A 16825-nucleotide genomic window follows, 5' to 3' on the forward strand; every position below is an offset into this window, starting at 1 on the left:
TCCAAGTATGTTAACAGAAAGTTGTTTAAGTAAAAAAAAGTGTGGAAGAAAAAGATGCACAACCAACCGAAGAGAACCGCAGCCTTATGAGGATTGTTAAGCAAAATCGATTAAAGAATTTGAGTGAACTTCACAAGGAATGGACTGAGGTTGGGAGTCAGGTCAAGAGCCACCACACACAGACGTGTCAAGGAATTTGGATACAGTTGTCGTATTCCTCTTGTTAAGCCACTCCTGAGGCGTCTTACCTGGGCTAAGGAGAAGAAAAACTGGACTGTTGCCCAGTGGTCCAAAGTCCTCTTTTCAGATGAGAGCAAGTTTTGTATTTCATTTGGAAACCAAGGTCCTAGAGTCTGGAGGAAGGGTGGAGAAGCTCTTAGCCCAAGTTGTCCAGTGTTAAGTTTCCACAGTCTGTGATGATCTGGGATGCAATGTCATCTGCTGGTGTTGTCACTGCACCCCTTTACCAAGCAATTTTGGAGCACTTCATGCTTCCTTCTTCTGAACAACTTTTTGAAGATGCTGATTTCATTTCCAGCAGGATTTGGCACCTGCCCACACTGCCAAAAGCACCAAAAGTTGGTTAAATGACCATGGTGTTGGTGTGCTTGACTGGCCAGCAAACTCAGCAGACCTGAACCCCATAGAGAATCTATGGGCTATTGTCAAGAGGAAGATGAGAAACGAGATAAAAAAAATGCAGATGAGCTGAAGGCCACTGTCAAAGAAACCTGGGCTTCCATACCACCTCAGCAGTGCCACAAACTGATCACCTCCATGCCACGCCGAATTGAGGCAGCAATTAAAGCAAAAGGAGCCCCTAACTAGTATTTTAAAAAAAATTTATTTATTCATTATTGTGCTAAATCATTCAGGGCTTTTTAAAGTAATAAGCTAGATTTTAAAATCTATACGATGTTTGATAGGGAGCCAGTGCAGTGTTGACAGAACCGGGTCATAGAATATGGTCATACTTCCTGGTTCTAGTAAGAACTCTAGCTGCTGCATTTTGACTGGAGTTTGTTTATTAAGACTGCATAACAACCACCCAATAAAGCATTACAATATTATTGGTCTTATGAAGTATTCTAATTTGTTGAGATAGTGAATTGGTGGGTTTTTGTTAAATGTGAATCAAAATCATCACAATTAAAAGAACAAAAGACTTAAACTATTTCAGTCTGTGTGCACTGAATTTATTTAATACATATTTAAGTTTAATTACTGTAATAAAATAACTTTTCCACGACATTCTAATTTACTGAGATGCACCTGTATAAACTGTCTTTCTAGATATCCCAATGTAGGTACACTGTTGCACAGCAAAAAAAAAAAACGAGTGTGAGACAAAACTCAGTAAGGATTGAGTGTAGATCTTCACCGTTGACAGTCCATCATTCTCTCAAAGCATGACCGGTGCAGCAACAATTGTTCCTCCTCAAGAGCAATATAAGTTCCGCGTCAAATTTGTCGTTTAAAGGTGAATATTTTCTACTTTACAATCGGAATAAAAGTTGTTTTATATAAATAAATCATTTTGTAGTCGTTCTTTGTTTTAATAGTTTAACACTATTTATGTCCGTAACGATATTGTAGTTCCTGGATCTTCTGTACAGAGTGGGATTGAATTTAGAGACGGACCGATTCCAGTGCATGCGCTGTAATATATAAACAGACCTGACAGCCTGATGTAACTTACACATTTTTGTCAGTAAGCACGGTTATTATTTATTACATTATACTCGCTTTTAGTTATTCATCGAGTTGATTTGACAGCTATGGAGGTTGAAAACTTCGTTTCCAAGACGCTTGAGCTCCTGCAAGAAGAGAGAGAAGCTGAATTAGAAGAAACACGGTAAATGACACACAAACAAACATGCGCGTTTACTTAGCGATCGAAATGGGAACATTGCATAGACTTCTATTGTTTTTATATACAGGTAGTTATACACTTTTTAACCTAAACCCTCCCCTAATCCTAGCCCTCACAGAAAACGTTCTGCATTTTTACAATTTCAAAAAACTTTGTTTACTTTATTGTTATGCCAGTTTTGCACATGAGTTGCAAAGGGAGTTTTTTTTAATATTTTGTCAGGTTTTGCTCACTTGTGGGTACAAATTTGTCCCCAAATAATGGTTAAGTACAGTTATGGCTGAAAGTTTTGGGCATGACATACATTTTGTGTTTTGCAAGGTATGCTGCTTCGGTATTTGTAGATTATTTTTCCACATGTTTCTATGGTATACTGAGAAACAATGGCTTTCTTTGGCCATTTTTTTTTTATAACTGGACAATATTTACAGTGTTGACCCTTTTTCTTCATAACCTCTGCTGTATATTAGCTTCTGGGCCAAATCCTGACTGTTGGAAATCCATTCTTGCATTATTAGTTCTCAGAGTTGATCACAATTAGTGGGCTTCTGCTTGTCCTCTCGCCTTTTGAGGACTGACCACAGGTTCTCTATGGGATTGAGTTGTCTGGCCATGGATCCAAAATAGGACTCCAGCCCTAATCCAAAATTTCAATGTAATGATCTTCAAGCCACTTCTTTAGCACTCTTTCTTTGTGACGTGGTGCTCCATTCTGCTGAAAAATGCACAGATCATCACCAAATTGCTCATGGGTCATTAAAAGAAGTTACTCTTGCAGGATGTTTTGATACCATTCTTTATTCATGGCAGTGTTTTTGGGCAGCTTCACTGTTGGCACGTCATGGGACTCATGGTAGCATTCACGTTTTCTTCTCCGAACAATCGATTTTTCAGATGTCACAAACAGTCGGAAGGGAGCTTCATCAGAGAAAATAACTTTGCACCTGTCTTCTGCTGTCCAATCCTTGTACTTCCTGCAGAATTTCAGTCTTCTTGGAGAGAAGTGGCTTCTTTGCTGCATTTCTTGACACCAGGCCGTTATCAAAAGTCTTGGGTTCACTGTGCATGCAGAAGCGCTCACATCAACCTGCTGTCATTCCTGAGCAAGCTGTGCACAGCTGGAGACACGATTCTGTAGCTGGCCCCTCAGGAGGAGATGGTCCTGGCTCTTGCTGGACACTCTGGGACATCCTGAAGACTTCTTCACTGCAGTCGATCCTCTCTTCTTGAAGTTCTTGATTATCCAGTAAATGGTTCTTTCAGGTGCATTATTCTTTGTAGCAATTTCCTTGCACTTGAGACCATTTTGATGCAAAGCGATGATGGCTATATGTGTTTCTTTGGTTGGTAACCATTGCTAACAAGAACACAATGATTGGAAGTGCTGCTTCCATCCATTTATAGCAATCAGTGTGCTCTTACAATCTAATTTGTATGATAGTGTTTTTACCTGACTAGTACTCATTGACACTTTCACATGTGCTGCTGATATGATTAGTCAATTAATGTTAGCTGGTCATTTTGTTTCAGGATCAAAAAAAGTGAACTTTGTGAAAAATGGCAAATAAGTTTTTAGCAATTATTTCAAATGCATCTGATCACTCTACAAAATAATCTAGAAACAATGTGAATGAACACCACAACAGCTTAAGCAGCAAACTTTGAAAAACACAACATTTATTTCACTGCCAAAACTTTTGGCCATGACTGTAGACACACACATTCACACACACACACATATATATATATATATATATGACACTTGTTCTACGTTTGAATTTGGATAGCTATTTGTTTCCATAACTCAAATCTGTTCAACTATGAAAAACGTCTTGATTAAATATTTATTGTATTGTCAGAGCATGGCAGGAGAATTTATCTCCCAAGAATTTACAGCACAAAGGAGTGTACCTGCTGAAACTTCAGATCGCAAGCCAGCATACTGGCATGTATGGCAGACTTCTGGTAGTTTTTGAACCCAGGAAGAGTATAGGACCCTCAATTCTGCCCAGCAACACCTTCGGACCTGGTGAGACATTCTTATCTATTGAAGTACTTGATTTCATATAGTACTCTTAACGAAGCACATGACCATTGATCCACTGCACTTTTCAACTCCAATATTATTTACCATCTTTTGTGCTCTGCTTATAGGTGATATTATAGGTTTGTATCAGTCAGAAGGTCAGGATCAGCCATCTCAGCTGGGTTCAGGTGTGGTGACACGTGTTGCTCAAGCATCACTGACGGTGGCTTTTGATGACACGCAAGATGGTATGAACTTGGACAGAGATGGACTTTACAATCTAATGAAGCTGGCAAATGATGTGACCTACAGGAGACTGTCAAGGTATGTACGTTTATCAGTTCATACAGCTTGTATCATTAAATATTAGTTTTTCTCAAAATTTTAGGATGTTGTTTTAATAGTTAAAATTAGTTTGATTGAAAATGCTTTATATGCACTGGTTTATTGATTTTGCATTTTCATTATGTTTTTGCACATGTAATTGTGTGAATGAAAAATGTATTTGTGCTGTATTTCATAATTGCAGTGCCTTAAAGTCTTTAAATGGATACAGCAGTGGTCCTGCATCTCACCTGATCAGTGTCCTCTTTGGTTACTCAGAACCAGGGATATTATCACATCAGCGTAAGCACATAAATGAAGTGACATGTGAAAGGGATCTAAAATACAGACGGTAAAAAAAAAAACCTTACCTAGTACAATGGGGTCTTAGCCTGTTTGTATTTCTTTTATTGTAGATGCACTGGAATTTAGCAACACTGGGTTAGATAATTCTCAGAAAGAGGCTGTGTCCTTTGCAATATCTCAAAAAGATGTTGCAATCATACATGGACCACCAGGAACTGGCAAAACCACTACAGTGGTGGAAGTAATCCTGCAGGCAATAAAACAGGAACAAAAGGTGAACAAGATAAACTCTTTTAATCTGGTTAATTAAGGTATAAATTATTTGATGTGGTATAGATGCAGTATTGTGGTGAACATCCAACATCCATGTTGACAGGTCCTTTGCTGTGCTCCTTCCAATGTGGCTGTTGATAACTTGGTGGAGCGCCTGGCAAAGAGCAAAGTCAAGGTTTTAAGACTGGGACACCCTGCCCGCCTGCTTGAGTCGATTCAGAAGCACTCGCTGGATGCGGTCCTTGCACACAGTGACAACACCAACATCATTTCTGATATTCGCAAGGACATGGACAAAGCTTTTGTAAGATTTCTTTTTATTTATCAGAATTGTTTTGAGCCGGCCATTCAAGTGGTACATTTAGGTACAAAAAATGTTCAATTTACATTGTACAATTTGTGAAATTTTCAATATCACAAGCAAATTTTTTTATAGGTCACTTTTTAAAAAAAAAAATGTTATGTGCCGCTGTAAAAATTTAATTATATCAAAAAAATATTCAAATATCAAGTTTGTTTTTATGGAACAGTTTATTGAACCTTCAGACAAAATTTTCATTTTTGTTTTTGTTGAGTTTCATATTTGATGCATATGATTTTATGATTCAAATAGCATGATATAGGAGAATATGGAGTTCATATTTTATTCAGAGGCCCAAATTGGGCAAAAATATGCAATTTGGTGCAGTTGCTGACATTTATATGGCCAAAAAGTAAGATTAAAATATTGATAGTTTTTATCATATTGCTATCTTTATAAAAAATAAAACGGACTACATATGTAAAATGAATATAAATATAATTTGTCTCTCTATAGCTGCTTGTAATACGTCTTAGTAAGATGATATGTAAACACTTACTTTTATGATCAAAGCTCTGTAGTTTTAATTGTAGGGAGCAATACAATGTTGATTGAGAGATGTGTGATTTGATACTCACATTTAACATGATTTTTCTAAAAGTGATATGTGGATAATCACGTAATGCACAGTTGCTTAGTTGCATCTTAAAATATTAACAACAATATAAAATAAATGTAAAAATCTGTCATTTTATGGAAAAATATATGTCCCACGACCTGAAGTGGACCATTTTACAATTATACTAAAAGTCCAGTGTACAACAGGTTTATGAGGAGTTTTGAACATATAATAATTTAAATAATAAAAAATAATAATTTGATTAGAATATAAGAATATTTGATAATTTAGAGACCTGTATAAATTTGCATATTTTATCGGTAAAAAATAAATAAATAAAGTGCATTGACAGAATGAAATGAAGAAGGCTCGAGACAAAGGCCAACGGAGCAATCTGAGACAGGAAATTAGGGAACTGCGGCGAGAGCTGAGGACCAGGGAAGGAATGGCTATCACTCAGATCCTGAAAAGGGCCGATGTTATTCTAGCAACTAACACTGGTAAGTAAACCTTTCTTAGCAGTCATCGATTTTATTACAGATATGTTTGTTTGTTTATGCCTGATTTAAACTCAGATATGATTGATTTGTGTAATATAGGAGCCTCTGATGATGGTCCTCTCAAGCATCTTCCTGCTGATCACTTTGACCTGGTGGTGATAGATGAGTGTGCTCAGGCTCTAGAGAGCAGCTGTTGGATCGCTCTGCTCAAAGCACGCAAGTGCATACTGGCTGGGGATTACAAACAGCTGCCACCAACCATCAAATCACAGAGGTATGAAGGAAAGGGGAATGTGTCTTTATGGTTGTGAATTATCTGGTTTATGGTATCTATTCTTGATGAACTCTTTACATTTTCTTTTCAGTCAGTCAGTCAGTTTTTATTTATCCCCTTGGGGAAATTAATTTGCAGCATACTCCCACAGACATCACAATCATACATATAAAGCATATACAAGTTAACAATCACTGATTTAAAATTCAATCTAATTTAAGCTGGTCAGACCAGCTGACCATCAATCAAGGCTAAAAGAAGAATTTAAACATCTAATTGCTTGGGGGATGAAGGATTGTTTGGACCTGTTTTTAGTACATCGAGGAACACAATATCTTCTGCCAGATGGTAATAATTCAAATGCGTCTGAAAGGGGGTGCCTCTTATCATTCACAATGATATTAGCTTTACTCAGCACACTCTTTTTATATATACTCTCTATACTTGGTAACTTAGTTCCCAACATTTTACTTATCATTGTTATTACATTCCTCAATGATTTCTTCTGAGCCTCTGCAGCATTTCCATACCAGCAGCTCACACAGAAATTCATAGTGTTTTCTATAAAAGCCCCATAAAACATCAAAAGCAATCTACTATGGACGTTAAAAGAGATCAGTTTCTTAAAGAAATACAACCTTTGTTGTATCTTCTTACTTAAAAAGTCAGTCCATACATCCCGTTTAAGCTTATGATCCAAGACTATACCGAGATATTTATAATGTGGTACTACTTGAATTTGTTCCCCATTAATAAGTGTAGAGTGGGTTGTATCCTTTTCTTTCATTCTAAAATCAATAAACATCTCCTTAGTTTTGGAGGCATTTAAGAGGAGATTCGATTTCTCACACCAGTTCAAAAAGAAATTTTTGAAAAGCTGAAGAGAAATCCACAAATAGAATTTTAGCATGATTTTTTGGTTTTTCTAAGTGCAAGTGCAACAGATGTAGTACAGTTAAGATTGCATCCTCTACTCCCCTAGAGGCTTGATATGCAAATTGCAGAGGATCTATAAGATGCTTTGTTTCAGATACAATGTGCTTTTTTACTAAACGCTCAAAAGATTTCATCACTAGAGATGTGAGTGCTATTGGTCGAAAATCATTTAATATTAAGGGTCTAGAAACTTTTGGCACTGGTACTATTGTAGATGTTTTCCATATAACAGGGACAATTCCAGTATCATATGAAGCTCTAAAGATATCAGTAAAAACTGGTGCTAACTGGGCCGCACAATGTTTTAAAACATTACCACATATCTTATCTGGACCTAGGTTTCATGATATATACTTAACATATTTGGTCAATATTTCAGATTATTAATGTTTTTCTTACATGAATGTTTAGTTAAAATGTTCTCACATAATTATAAAATGTTATCCATGTAATAAATGTTATTATTTCTTTCACAGTGCTGCATCTAAAGGCCTGTCTGTCAGCTTAATGGAGAGGCTGATAAAGAAGTATGGAGACTCAGTGGTTCGAATGTTGACCACTCAGTACCGTATGAACAGTGCCATCATGCAGTGGGCTTCAGAGCAGATGTATGAGGGCAAACTGATTGCACACCCTTCAGTGGAGAAACACTTGCTTAGGTGTGTCATGTAAAATATATTAAACGTTTTAATTTGCAATATTGGCCATGTACAGTACCAGTCCACCGTTTGGGATGAGTTGCAAGTTATTCAGCAAGAATCTAGAAAAAGTAATTTTATCATGTTAAAAAAGATTTTTTTTTTTTTCTTTTTTTTTGAAGTTTTTTTTTTTATATACTTTCCATTCATCAGAGAGACCTGTATCACAGTTTTCACAAAAATATTCAGCATTGATAATAATAAGAAATGTTCCTTGAGCAGCAAATCAGCATATTTTGAATGGTAGTGTATATTTTAATTTTGCTAGCAAATTTCTATATATAGAGGAATATAATTATAAAGATAACCGATTGCATCTTAAACAGAGACCTGGCTGGTGTTGCTGATGTTGAGGAAACCAGAATTCCCCTTCTGCTCATTGACACTGCAGGCTGTGGCCTGAATGAGATGGAGGATACAGATGAGCAGTCCAAAGGAAATCAAGGTTGATGTCAGCTCCAAACACAATTTTAGTGCATAAGCTATGAAATGCCTTCTGAATGTTGTTTTTATTGTCTAATTCTCCACAGGAGAGGTAGACATTGTGGCTCTTCATATAAAGGCACTTACCGAGGCTGGAGTTCATGTCAAAGACATTGCGATTATAGCACCCTATAATCTCCAGGTGAGGTACTTTTCAAAGAACTGATGTGTAAAAGAGCACGTTTTATAAACTGTATGCCTGTAAAGCAATGCCTTCACTGCTGTTTCAATATGAATAGCACTCGTGTATTGAAAAATTGTTTGATTTTGTCTGTTTAAGGTGGATCTTTTGAGACAGAAACTGTCCCATAAATATGCAGAGCTGGAGATCAAGTCTGTTGATGGCTTCCAGGGCAGAGAAAAGGAGGCAGTGGTGTTGTCATTGGTCAGATCCAACAGGAAAGGTACGCCAGAGTTTGTGCTTTTTGAAGATTCAATTTGACAGACATTTTTATTTATAATTACTTTTTGTATTTATTTATTCATCCTCATGTTAATTCAAACCTATAACCATATGCGAACATATACTCCAAAGGTGAGGTTGGATTTCTCGCTGAAGACAGAAGGATCAATGTGGCTGTGACTCGTGCCAGACGCCAGCTTGTGGTAGTGTGTGATTCTCAGACTGTTCGAAAACATGACTTCCTCAAATCCCTAGTGGACTATATGTCTGAACATGGAGAGGTTCATACTGCCTTTGAGTACCTGGAAGACTGTGTGGCACAGAATTACACCCGTGATGAAAAGGACAAACAAACCAACAGCAAAGATGCTGCATCTGCAAAACAGAAGCCAAAGAACCAAGGCAAGAAAACAGAGCAAGAACAGAAGAAAAGTGCAAACAACAAATGTAGAGGAGTGAATCAGTCCAATGTTCAACCTGAGCAACATAAAAACACCAATTCCCTCCATCCTAAAGCCAAAGATGTTGATCGGAGAAAAGACATAAAGGAGCAACTTCTGAACTTTCTGAAAGACTCAAGCAAGACAGAGCTACAGTTTCCTTCGACGCTAAATTCTCACGAGCGTCTGCTAGTCCATGAGCTCTCTGAAGAAATGGGATTGAGGCATGAAAGCCAGGGAGAAGGGAAAAACCGTCACATCACTGTGTCCAAACCTCCATCAGGTCTAGAAAAGTCAGTGGAGCCTGAACAACCAGACGTGACTGCATGTACAGCAGCCAAGCTACAAGAAGAAAAGGAGAAAGGACCATCACAGCCAGCTGTTGATCTTAAGAGCCTACATTTGGAGCGAATGCGCCGGGAGCAGGAGAAACGAGAGGAGAAAAAGCAGCAAAAACAACAGAGTTCGAGACGGGAACCGGATGCTAATACTAGTAAAAGCCAGTCTGTTAAGAAACCCAAAGGAACTTCCAAAGGTTTGTAATCTATTTCCAATTTCTGAATTGTTACACATCATAGTCAATATGTGTTTGTTTCATAGGAAACACTAAGATAAAAGCAGGAGTCACTGATATAGCTGCAGCTGCCATACCAGATGACGATTTTGACGCTCTCATCAATGCTGTGGTTAAAGCCGACAGCGTTTGTGCTTTCGTGAAGTGCAAAGCCAGTGTCCTGACACTCGGGCAGCTCTGCCTCTACTGTAACAGACAATACTGTCTGAGTCACCATATACCTGAGGTAACTTGCTTTTTTATTTTATTTTAAAGGGGTCATATCATGAAGAACCAATTTTTGCTTTATCTTTTGAAATGTGAAATTTGTAACTTTCAGAACTTCAGCTTTGTTCCAAGTCTAAATTGACCGTTTATTGAATACAGGGTATTCGGTAATCAGAACCATGACCTTTACAGTCATGATGTAATATGGAGTAAGCTGGTTAGATGCTATTATTAATAAACACAACACCCAGTGTTAGAAACCAGTGGCTCAAATTCTTTTTAACAATGGTCCTAATAATATCAAGTGTGTTGACATCAGTCTTAAAGTGTTGAAAATAGTCATCAAAATATACTCTGAAATGATAAAAAAAAATGTATGATATGATCTTTAAAACCTTTATACTAAATGTATTTCGATGCGAGATGTGTTTGAAATAAAGTATTGTCTTTTTTTAGGTGCACGGATGTGGAGACAAAGCAAAAGCACAAGCTAGAATGAGGATAAGTAAAGAAGGGGTGCTTTACGCAGGAAGTGGCAAGAAGGACAAATCTGTGGATCCCAATAAAAAAGCATATCTGCAGAGAAAACTAGACTCTAAACTCAAAGATATGGCATCTCAAAGAAAAACTAAAGCCAAAGACACAGAGAACTGACATTCTAGGAGACACTAGATCAATCTGATTCTGTTTAATTTAAATCTGATGGTAATTCACTTGAAGAATAAGTATAGGAATATTTCTATAAGCACAAACATTCTGGCTATTATTTGGCTAAAAGTTTCTTGAATAAGGCTGAGAACAGCTGCTATTTATTACAGATCTACACTGGCATGGTTAAATGAAAAGCAAATCACAAAGACCAGCAATATTTAATTCTCCTGTCTGCCACTGTGACTGAAAAGTGAGTTTCTCAATGAATTGGGTTGTGCCTACAAACCCTAATGCTAGTCTGAAATCCCTGTACATCATTTATGTCTTTCAGAATTATTATTTATTATCATTGGTCCTCTGTGTCTCAGTGATTGATTGCATTGATTATTGATGTCATATGTAATCTCCCAGTTATCTCTTAAAGCTCAGAAGAGCACGGGCAGAAAGATCATAGCTTTGGCTTGGGTCCATTTAATTTTGGATTTAATATATTTAGTCTCCATACAGCTTTTGCTCACGTAGCTTGGTATATTGGTCCACAAGAGGACATAAGAGACTGAGCTCCATGGATGCAGTTATTGGAGGATTTGCATGAAGAAACGCATTAGGAGTACTTAACACAACAATGTTTCTAACAGCCTTATGACAAAAAAAAAAATGTGCAACAGCTTTTGGTCTTTGTGAAATCCTTTTAAATTTCCCCTCAAGCTACTTGGAGCTAAAAAAAAAAAAAAAAGAAGTGTTTTCTTGCAGAATGTGTCACTGAATACTACATTAAAAACAAAAAAACATTTTTTTTCCTGTGTGTGTTTGTGGTCTGATTTGATCAGCTTTCCTTGTACAGTGCATATTTTAATGTTGTGACAGAATGGATTTTAAAACGCAATTTAAAGATAATTTAATTTGTCAGTTTACGAGCATGGTCTGATTGAAACATTTAAACTAATAGAATTGCAATATTAGTAATACTGTAAGTACAGTAGTAGTAGTTTTCTTTGGCTGTCCTGTGTGACTTCCAGATGACTCCGGTAGATGAAACTCTGGGTTTTTAATGCTTAGCCCTAAAAATAGCTCTGCAATGTTCTGAATCAGGAATAACCATTTAGCTCAAGTAGATAGTTACAAAGTGGAAATATCCTTAAAGGAATATGAAACATGCTGTAGGTTTACATTGTTTTTCTCATCAAGAAGTGCTCAGCTAAATTTCAACTAAAGTGAAAACTATTTATTTATTTATTTTTGTGCATTGATGCTTAAACAGCATAAAAACTTAAATTACTTTATGTTCTGAGTGAGAATAACAAATATGAATATAGTATAAAAAAGTGAAAAGTAACAAAGTGAGTATAACAAATCTGTTTCAACAGTTTCAAATACTGGCAAAATCAGGTAAGCTTCCAAAACTCAAACATAATAGCTAATACTGACAATGGGAAATGAATGATAATCAACTCTAAAAATAATTGTAAATCAAAAGTCTAGATGCAAATTTGCTTCATCTTTGTATTATTATTATTATTATTAATTGATGTACTCTTTTTGGTCATCCTTCATTCATTACGGACACATTAAAGTGCATAGATTCTTTAGTGTGCTCCCCTCCTTTATCCCAGTGGCAAAACAAGGAAGGATTCTCTCAGAAAACTTATCTTTAAATGTGTAAATACTGCCACAATCTGCAGCATCAGAAAAGGAAACCTTTCCTTTATCATACCAATTTATGTGATTATCTGTGTGTATGGAATTATATTTGCTTAAATAAAAATGAATGTAACTTTATAAAACTGAGCGTTACTTTTTCAGAAACTATCAAAAATATGCCATTACAAAAGAAGAAAAACACACAAAAAAAAGCGTATTTGAAGAACCTGTTAAATGTGGACTGAGTTAATTTTTTCATTTTATAATATAATTCCATTTTCCTGTAGGTAGAGAAAGGGTAAAGATGGCATTATTGTTATCCCTTCAACCAAACAATTTTTTTACTTTGTAGAATGCAGAATATGAACGATTTCTAACATCAACAACGGCTTAAGGCTGTTCACACAAAACACTAAACTCCACTTGACACTGTGTAAAACAAGGTGCTCATGTGCAAGACGCCAAAAACATGAATAAGCGGTGCAAAGAGGTGCATCTTTACATCGAAAAGAGTTTAAAATTGACTGTTACACAGTCAAAAATGATAAAGGAATATGAAGACAAAGGAGCTTTTCGCCTCTGCAGTGAGCTGAGGTAAAGTTATCATTGAGTTATCAAAGTTAACATGGGTCACAGTAACACTTTATAACAACTCTCATTAATAAATCATTAACAAACTTTATATAATGCTTAATGGATCATTGGTTAATATATGTTGAGTTAGAAACGTGAGATAATGTTCTTGTTAATATTTGCTAATACACTTACATTAGATAATGTTCACATGAATCATTATTTCATGTAAGTTAAAATGCTTACAAATGTCATTAAACTTTCAATTCCATATGATCAAGCACTTATTTAAATTCTAAAAATTATTTTAACAGATGTTATAAAATGATTAAAAGCTTGTGGTCATATGATGCGATTTCAAGTTTTCATTTCTCTTTGGAGCGTTACAAGCTGTCCATGAATGGATAAGATCCCTGAAGTTGCAAAGACTAAAGTCTTAAATCTAAAGAGATATTTTTTATAAAAGTTAAGAATGTCCAAGCCCTCCTAAAACGGCTCGTTTAAACACGCCTCCACATGTCTAAGTCACAATGTGGGAAGATTTGCATAACGCCCCTCAAATGTTCGCGCAAAGAAAGGCGGCCTAACCTTTGATTCTCGCTGTTGCCACCGGCGTCAGGTCGTGGAGACACTGTTTTGTTGTGAAAGTGAAAATACTTTGTTTGGCCTTCCAGAAGAGGACACAACTAGAAATCGGTGGTTAAATTGCATTTACAACACTGTTCCAGAACAGTTCAACCCAAATATTCAGATGTGTGCAGCACATTTTATGGAGGACTGTTTCCTGATCCTGGGAGAGAAGACTACAATGCTGGCTGCTCTGACACAGTCTGTAAGTACGTTTACATATGTAAAAGATTTGCCACTGATGATTCAAACGCGAGTTTTGAGCAGTGTAGAGCAACGGTTCTCAATTCCAGTCCTCACACCCCCCGCTTGGCACATTTTGTAGGTTTTTTTATGGCTTCAGACGTTTGTTCTATTCAAACATAAGTTCCCTGCAAAGTGGACATCACAGGTTATTCAGCCATGATTCCACTTCGAAGCAAACGTTTATGTTCCATTCAAAGTGCATTGATGTGTCATGTGTGCGAGACGTGAATTTAAATTATATTTATTTACAGAGGTATATGATATACTTGTCCATGTGTGAAGATGTTCCGCACCGAAAATCTGTGAATGAATGTTCTGAAGTGAAGTAAATTTCCCCTGCTTAGTGAGTGGGGAGCAATGAACACTGTGTCAATGGGGACACAGATCATGCACGGAGTTCACTTCTAACAAGCTGATTATCTGAATAAGGTGTGTTAACAAAGAGAGACATGCAAAATATGCAGAGCTGGGGGGCACGAGGACTGGAATTACAGCTGGTGTAGAGTAGAGCTTATTGTTTGTCGTTTCTCCAATCACAAATACAGACATGTTTTTTTTGTTTACACGGCGCGATGCAACGCAACGCATAAAAACACAGTATAAGTCTTTATAATCCGTAATTATGTCCCCACTGGATGAAACAAATGGCTAGTTTGTAATGGGTTTTATTGTTTTTGTCATGTCATGTCAGTGTTCTGACTGGGACACGCATCACAGTATGGCAAGAGACATAACATTTCCGTCAAACGCTTGAGGTATTCGGCCAATCACAAAGCACTGGATAGTTGGCAAATCAGAGCACACCTCGCTTTTCAGACTGATGAGGTTTGTAAAAAGCAACGAGTTTCAGGAAGGCGGGGCATAGAGGAGAAACAATAATGTACAGTATGTGGAAAATAATGTGTTTTTTTAACCTTAAACCGAATAAACACATTTCATTACAACAAATATACAAAATAATATTATTTATATTTATATTTATTTATATTTATATTATATTTAATGCACAACACTTTTGCTGCACTTGATGTGTGATAAGCATGCTCTTGTATGTAATGTTAGGGACAGGTTTGGTGGTATGGGTAGGTACAGGGGTCAGTTTGATTGTTATAAGGGAACACGGTTCAATCTTTTTATATTAGACTTTTTTGTAAGTATTAAGTATTTTCTTTTAAAAAATGTTTTTTTCCCCGTTTATTTATGATTAAATCAATATCTTGTTTAATGGTATACTGAAGAATAGTAAACTAATGTGAGTGTAGTTGAGGCAATAATTTTTTTTTCACTAGGATTACAATCTGTTATGTATTTAGCAAGCATTAAGCTAAACTTAACCAGCCACCCTTTACACAAACATTAGCTAAAAGTCCATAGACCATAAAGATACTAAATGATAAGTAATAGTTTATAAACATTTACAAATTATGAATAGTTTCAACTTTAGTTTGGCTTCTGCAAAAACATGAACAAATTATTAAGAAATTATTAGTAAAGAAGTGTGAATAGTGTAAATTCAGGTCTTTTAGGACAATTTTTACCATTGAGATGACTGCTCATAAAGGTATTAATGATTAGTAAATGTTCATAAATATTTGCAAAAACATGAACAAATAATTAATAGATTATACATTAACATTACAATTAATAGATTTGTTAAGATCTAGAGCTTGCAAAATTTCAAAAAACTAAAAGTACCTTTAGGTAGGTACTCTTCAAATATCGGTAGCTCAAAAATTAATTTACCTTCCAACCCCACCCCCCATCCCTAGATAAAAAGTAGAAAAAAAAAAATCAGATAGGATTTTAAATGTCAATCAAAAATATTTTCAGTACACATCAACAAATATGAAGAAAGGAATTTTATTAAAAAAAAAAAAAAAAGTAAGGCAATATATGACCCATTTTAAGAGCTGCACAAGTCAAATGAACACAGTATGAGTGGGGTTGGACAATGTTTGTGGTGACAGTACTGAGCCATAAAATTACATGATTTACAGTTCAGATACAGGTTTTTACAAAAAAAAAAAAAATATTATACAACAGCATTTTTTTGAAAAGGGACAAGCATATAAATTGTTATTTTAAAATGTCTTAATTCATTAGATTTTTAGAAGGCATATTAACTTCTCATTTACATCTCTATGTGTAAAAACAGGCAGAGGAAGCTTGGGTTCATGGTTGGGACTGTGCATTCTGTAATGAGTAGTCCACTGAACAGCAAGTTGAAGAACCCAAGTGCAGTTTTATTTAACAGAGTGAAATCCAAAATCCAAACATAATCCACACAGAGACTTTACTTGAACAGACTAGACTCACCAACAAGAGGTTAAATACATTAAATACACAACAAGAGACAATGGCAACATGAGGGCTATTTGTATCAAACACTATGGGTCACATGACAAGAATCAACCAATGAGCAAACAGAACTGAGAGTCACATGACAGGACAATAACCAGCGAGTAACAAGGCACACGACTATAGCAATCAATCAGAACATGACACATACACAGGGCAGAAATACATGAGGGCAAGGGAAGCATGAAACCAACAGCATGAATCAAAATATAAATATAAAAGATGTGAAAGAAAGAACATGAAATAAAACTCAAAACAGACCTTTCAATGGGAAATTATACTTGGGTGTTTCGTTCATGATGAGTCATGCCGTTTTTAATTAACAAGACACTTAAGCTGCAAAAAAAATATTTTATTAAATATTTAATGGAAAAAGTCCATTGAACATAAATACATATATATATATATATATATATATATATATATAGGACTTCTCTCAATTTAACAATGTGTTCAGTCTCATTTTCAGAAGATTCCACGGCATAAACATGC

The 16825-nt window shown here is 35.9% G+C and overlaps 1 protein-coding gene across 1 annotated transcript; it reads left to right on the forward strand.

Annotated features, from left to right (window-relative positions):
• Positions 1 to 1634: 1634 nt before the first annotated feature.
• On the forward strand, positions 1635 to 11686 carry LOC132156145 (DNA-binding protein SMUBP-2-like). Its single transcript, XM_059565025.1, has 15 exons — positions 1635 to 1855; positions 3733 to 3902; positions 4028 to 4223; positions 4429 to 4526; positions 4640 to 4803; positions 4906 to 5106; positions 6075 to 6222; positions 6322 to 6496; positions 7909 to 8091; positions 8457 to 8575; positions 8661 to 8755; positions 8894 to 9017; positions 9149 to 9991; positions 10057 to 10256; positions 10694 to 11686. Exons 1-15 carry the CDS (start codon positions 1779 to 1781, stop codon positions 10889 to 10891), a joined length of 2991 nt encoding a protein of 996 aa, XP_059421008.1. The 5' UTR covers positions 1635 to 1778; the 3' UTR covers positions 10892 to 11686.
• Positions 11687 to 16825: the final 5139 nt, after the last annotated feature.

Source organism: Carassius carassius, chromosome 13, assembly GCF_963082965.1.
Source record: "Carassius carassius chromosome 13, fCarCar2.1, whole genome shotgun sequence".
Classification (NCBI taxonomy): domain Eukaryota; kingdom Metazoa; phylum Chordata; class Actinopteri; order Cypriniformes; family Cyprinidae; genus Carassius; species Carassius carassius.

Excerpts from the sequence above, each read along its gene's own strand:
- LOC132156145 (XM_059565025.1), top strand. The coding sequence starts at position 1,779 with ATGGAGGTTGAAAACTTCGTTTCCAAGACGCTTGAGCTCCTGCAAGAA. Across the intron at positions 4,527-4,639 it reads AGGGATATTATCACATCAGC|ATGCACTGGAATTTAGCAAC; the intron begins GTAAGCACATAA and ends CTTTTATTGTAG. Across the intron at positions 8,576-8,660 it reads GCAGTCCAAAGGAAATCAAG|GAGAGGTAGACATTGTGGCT; the intron begins GTTGATGTCAGC and ends AATTCTCCACAG.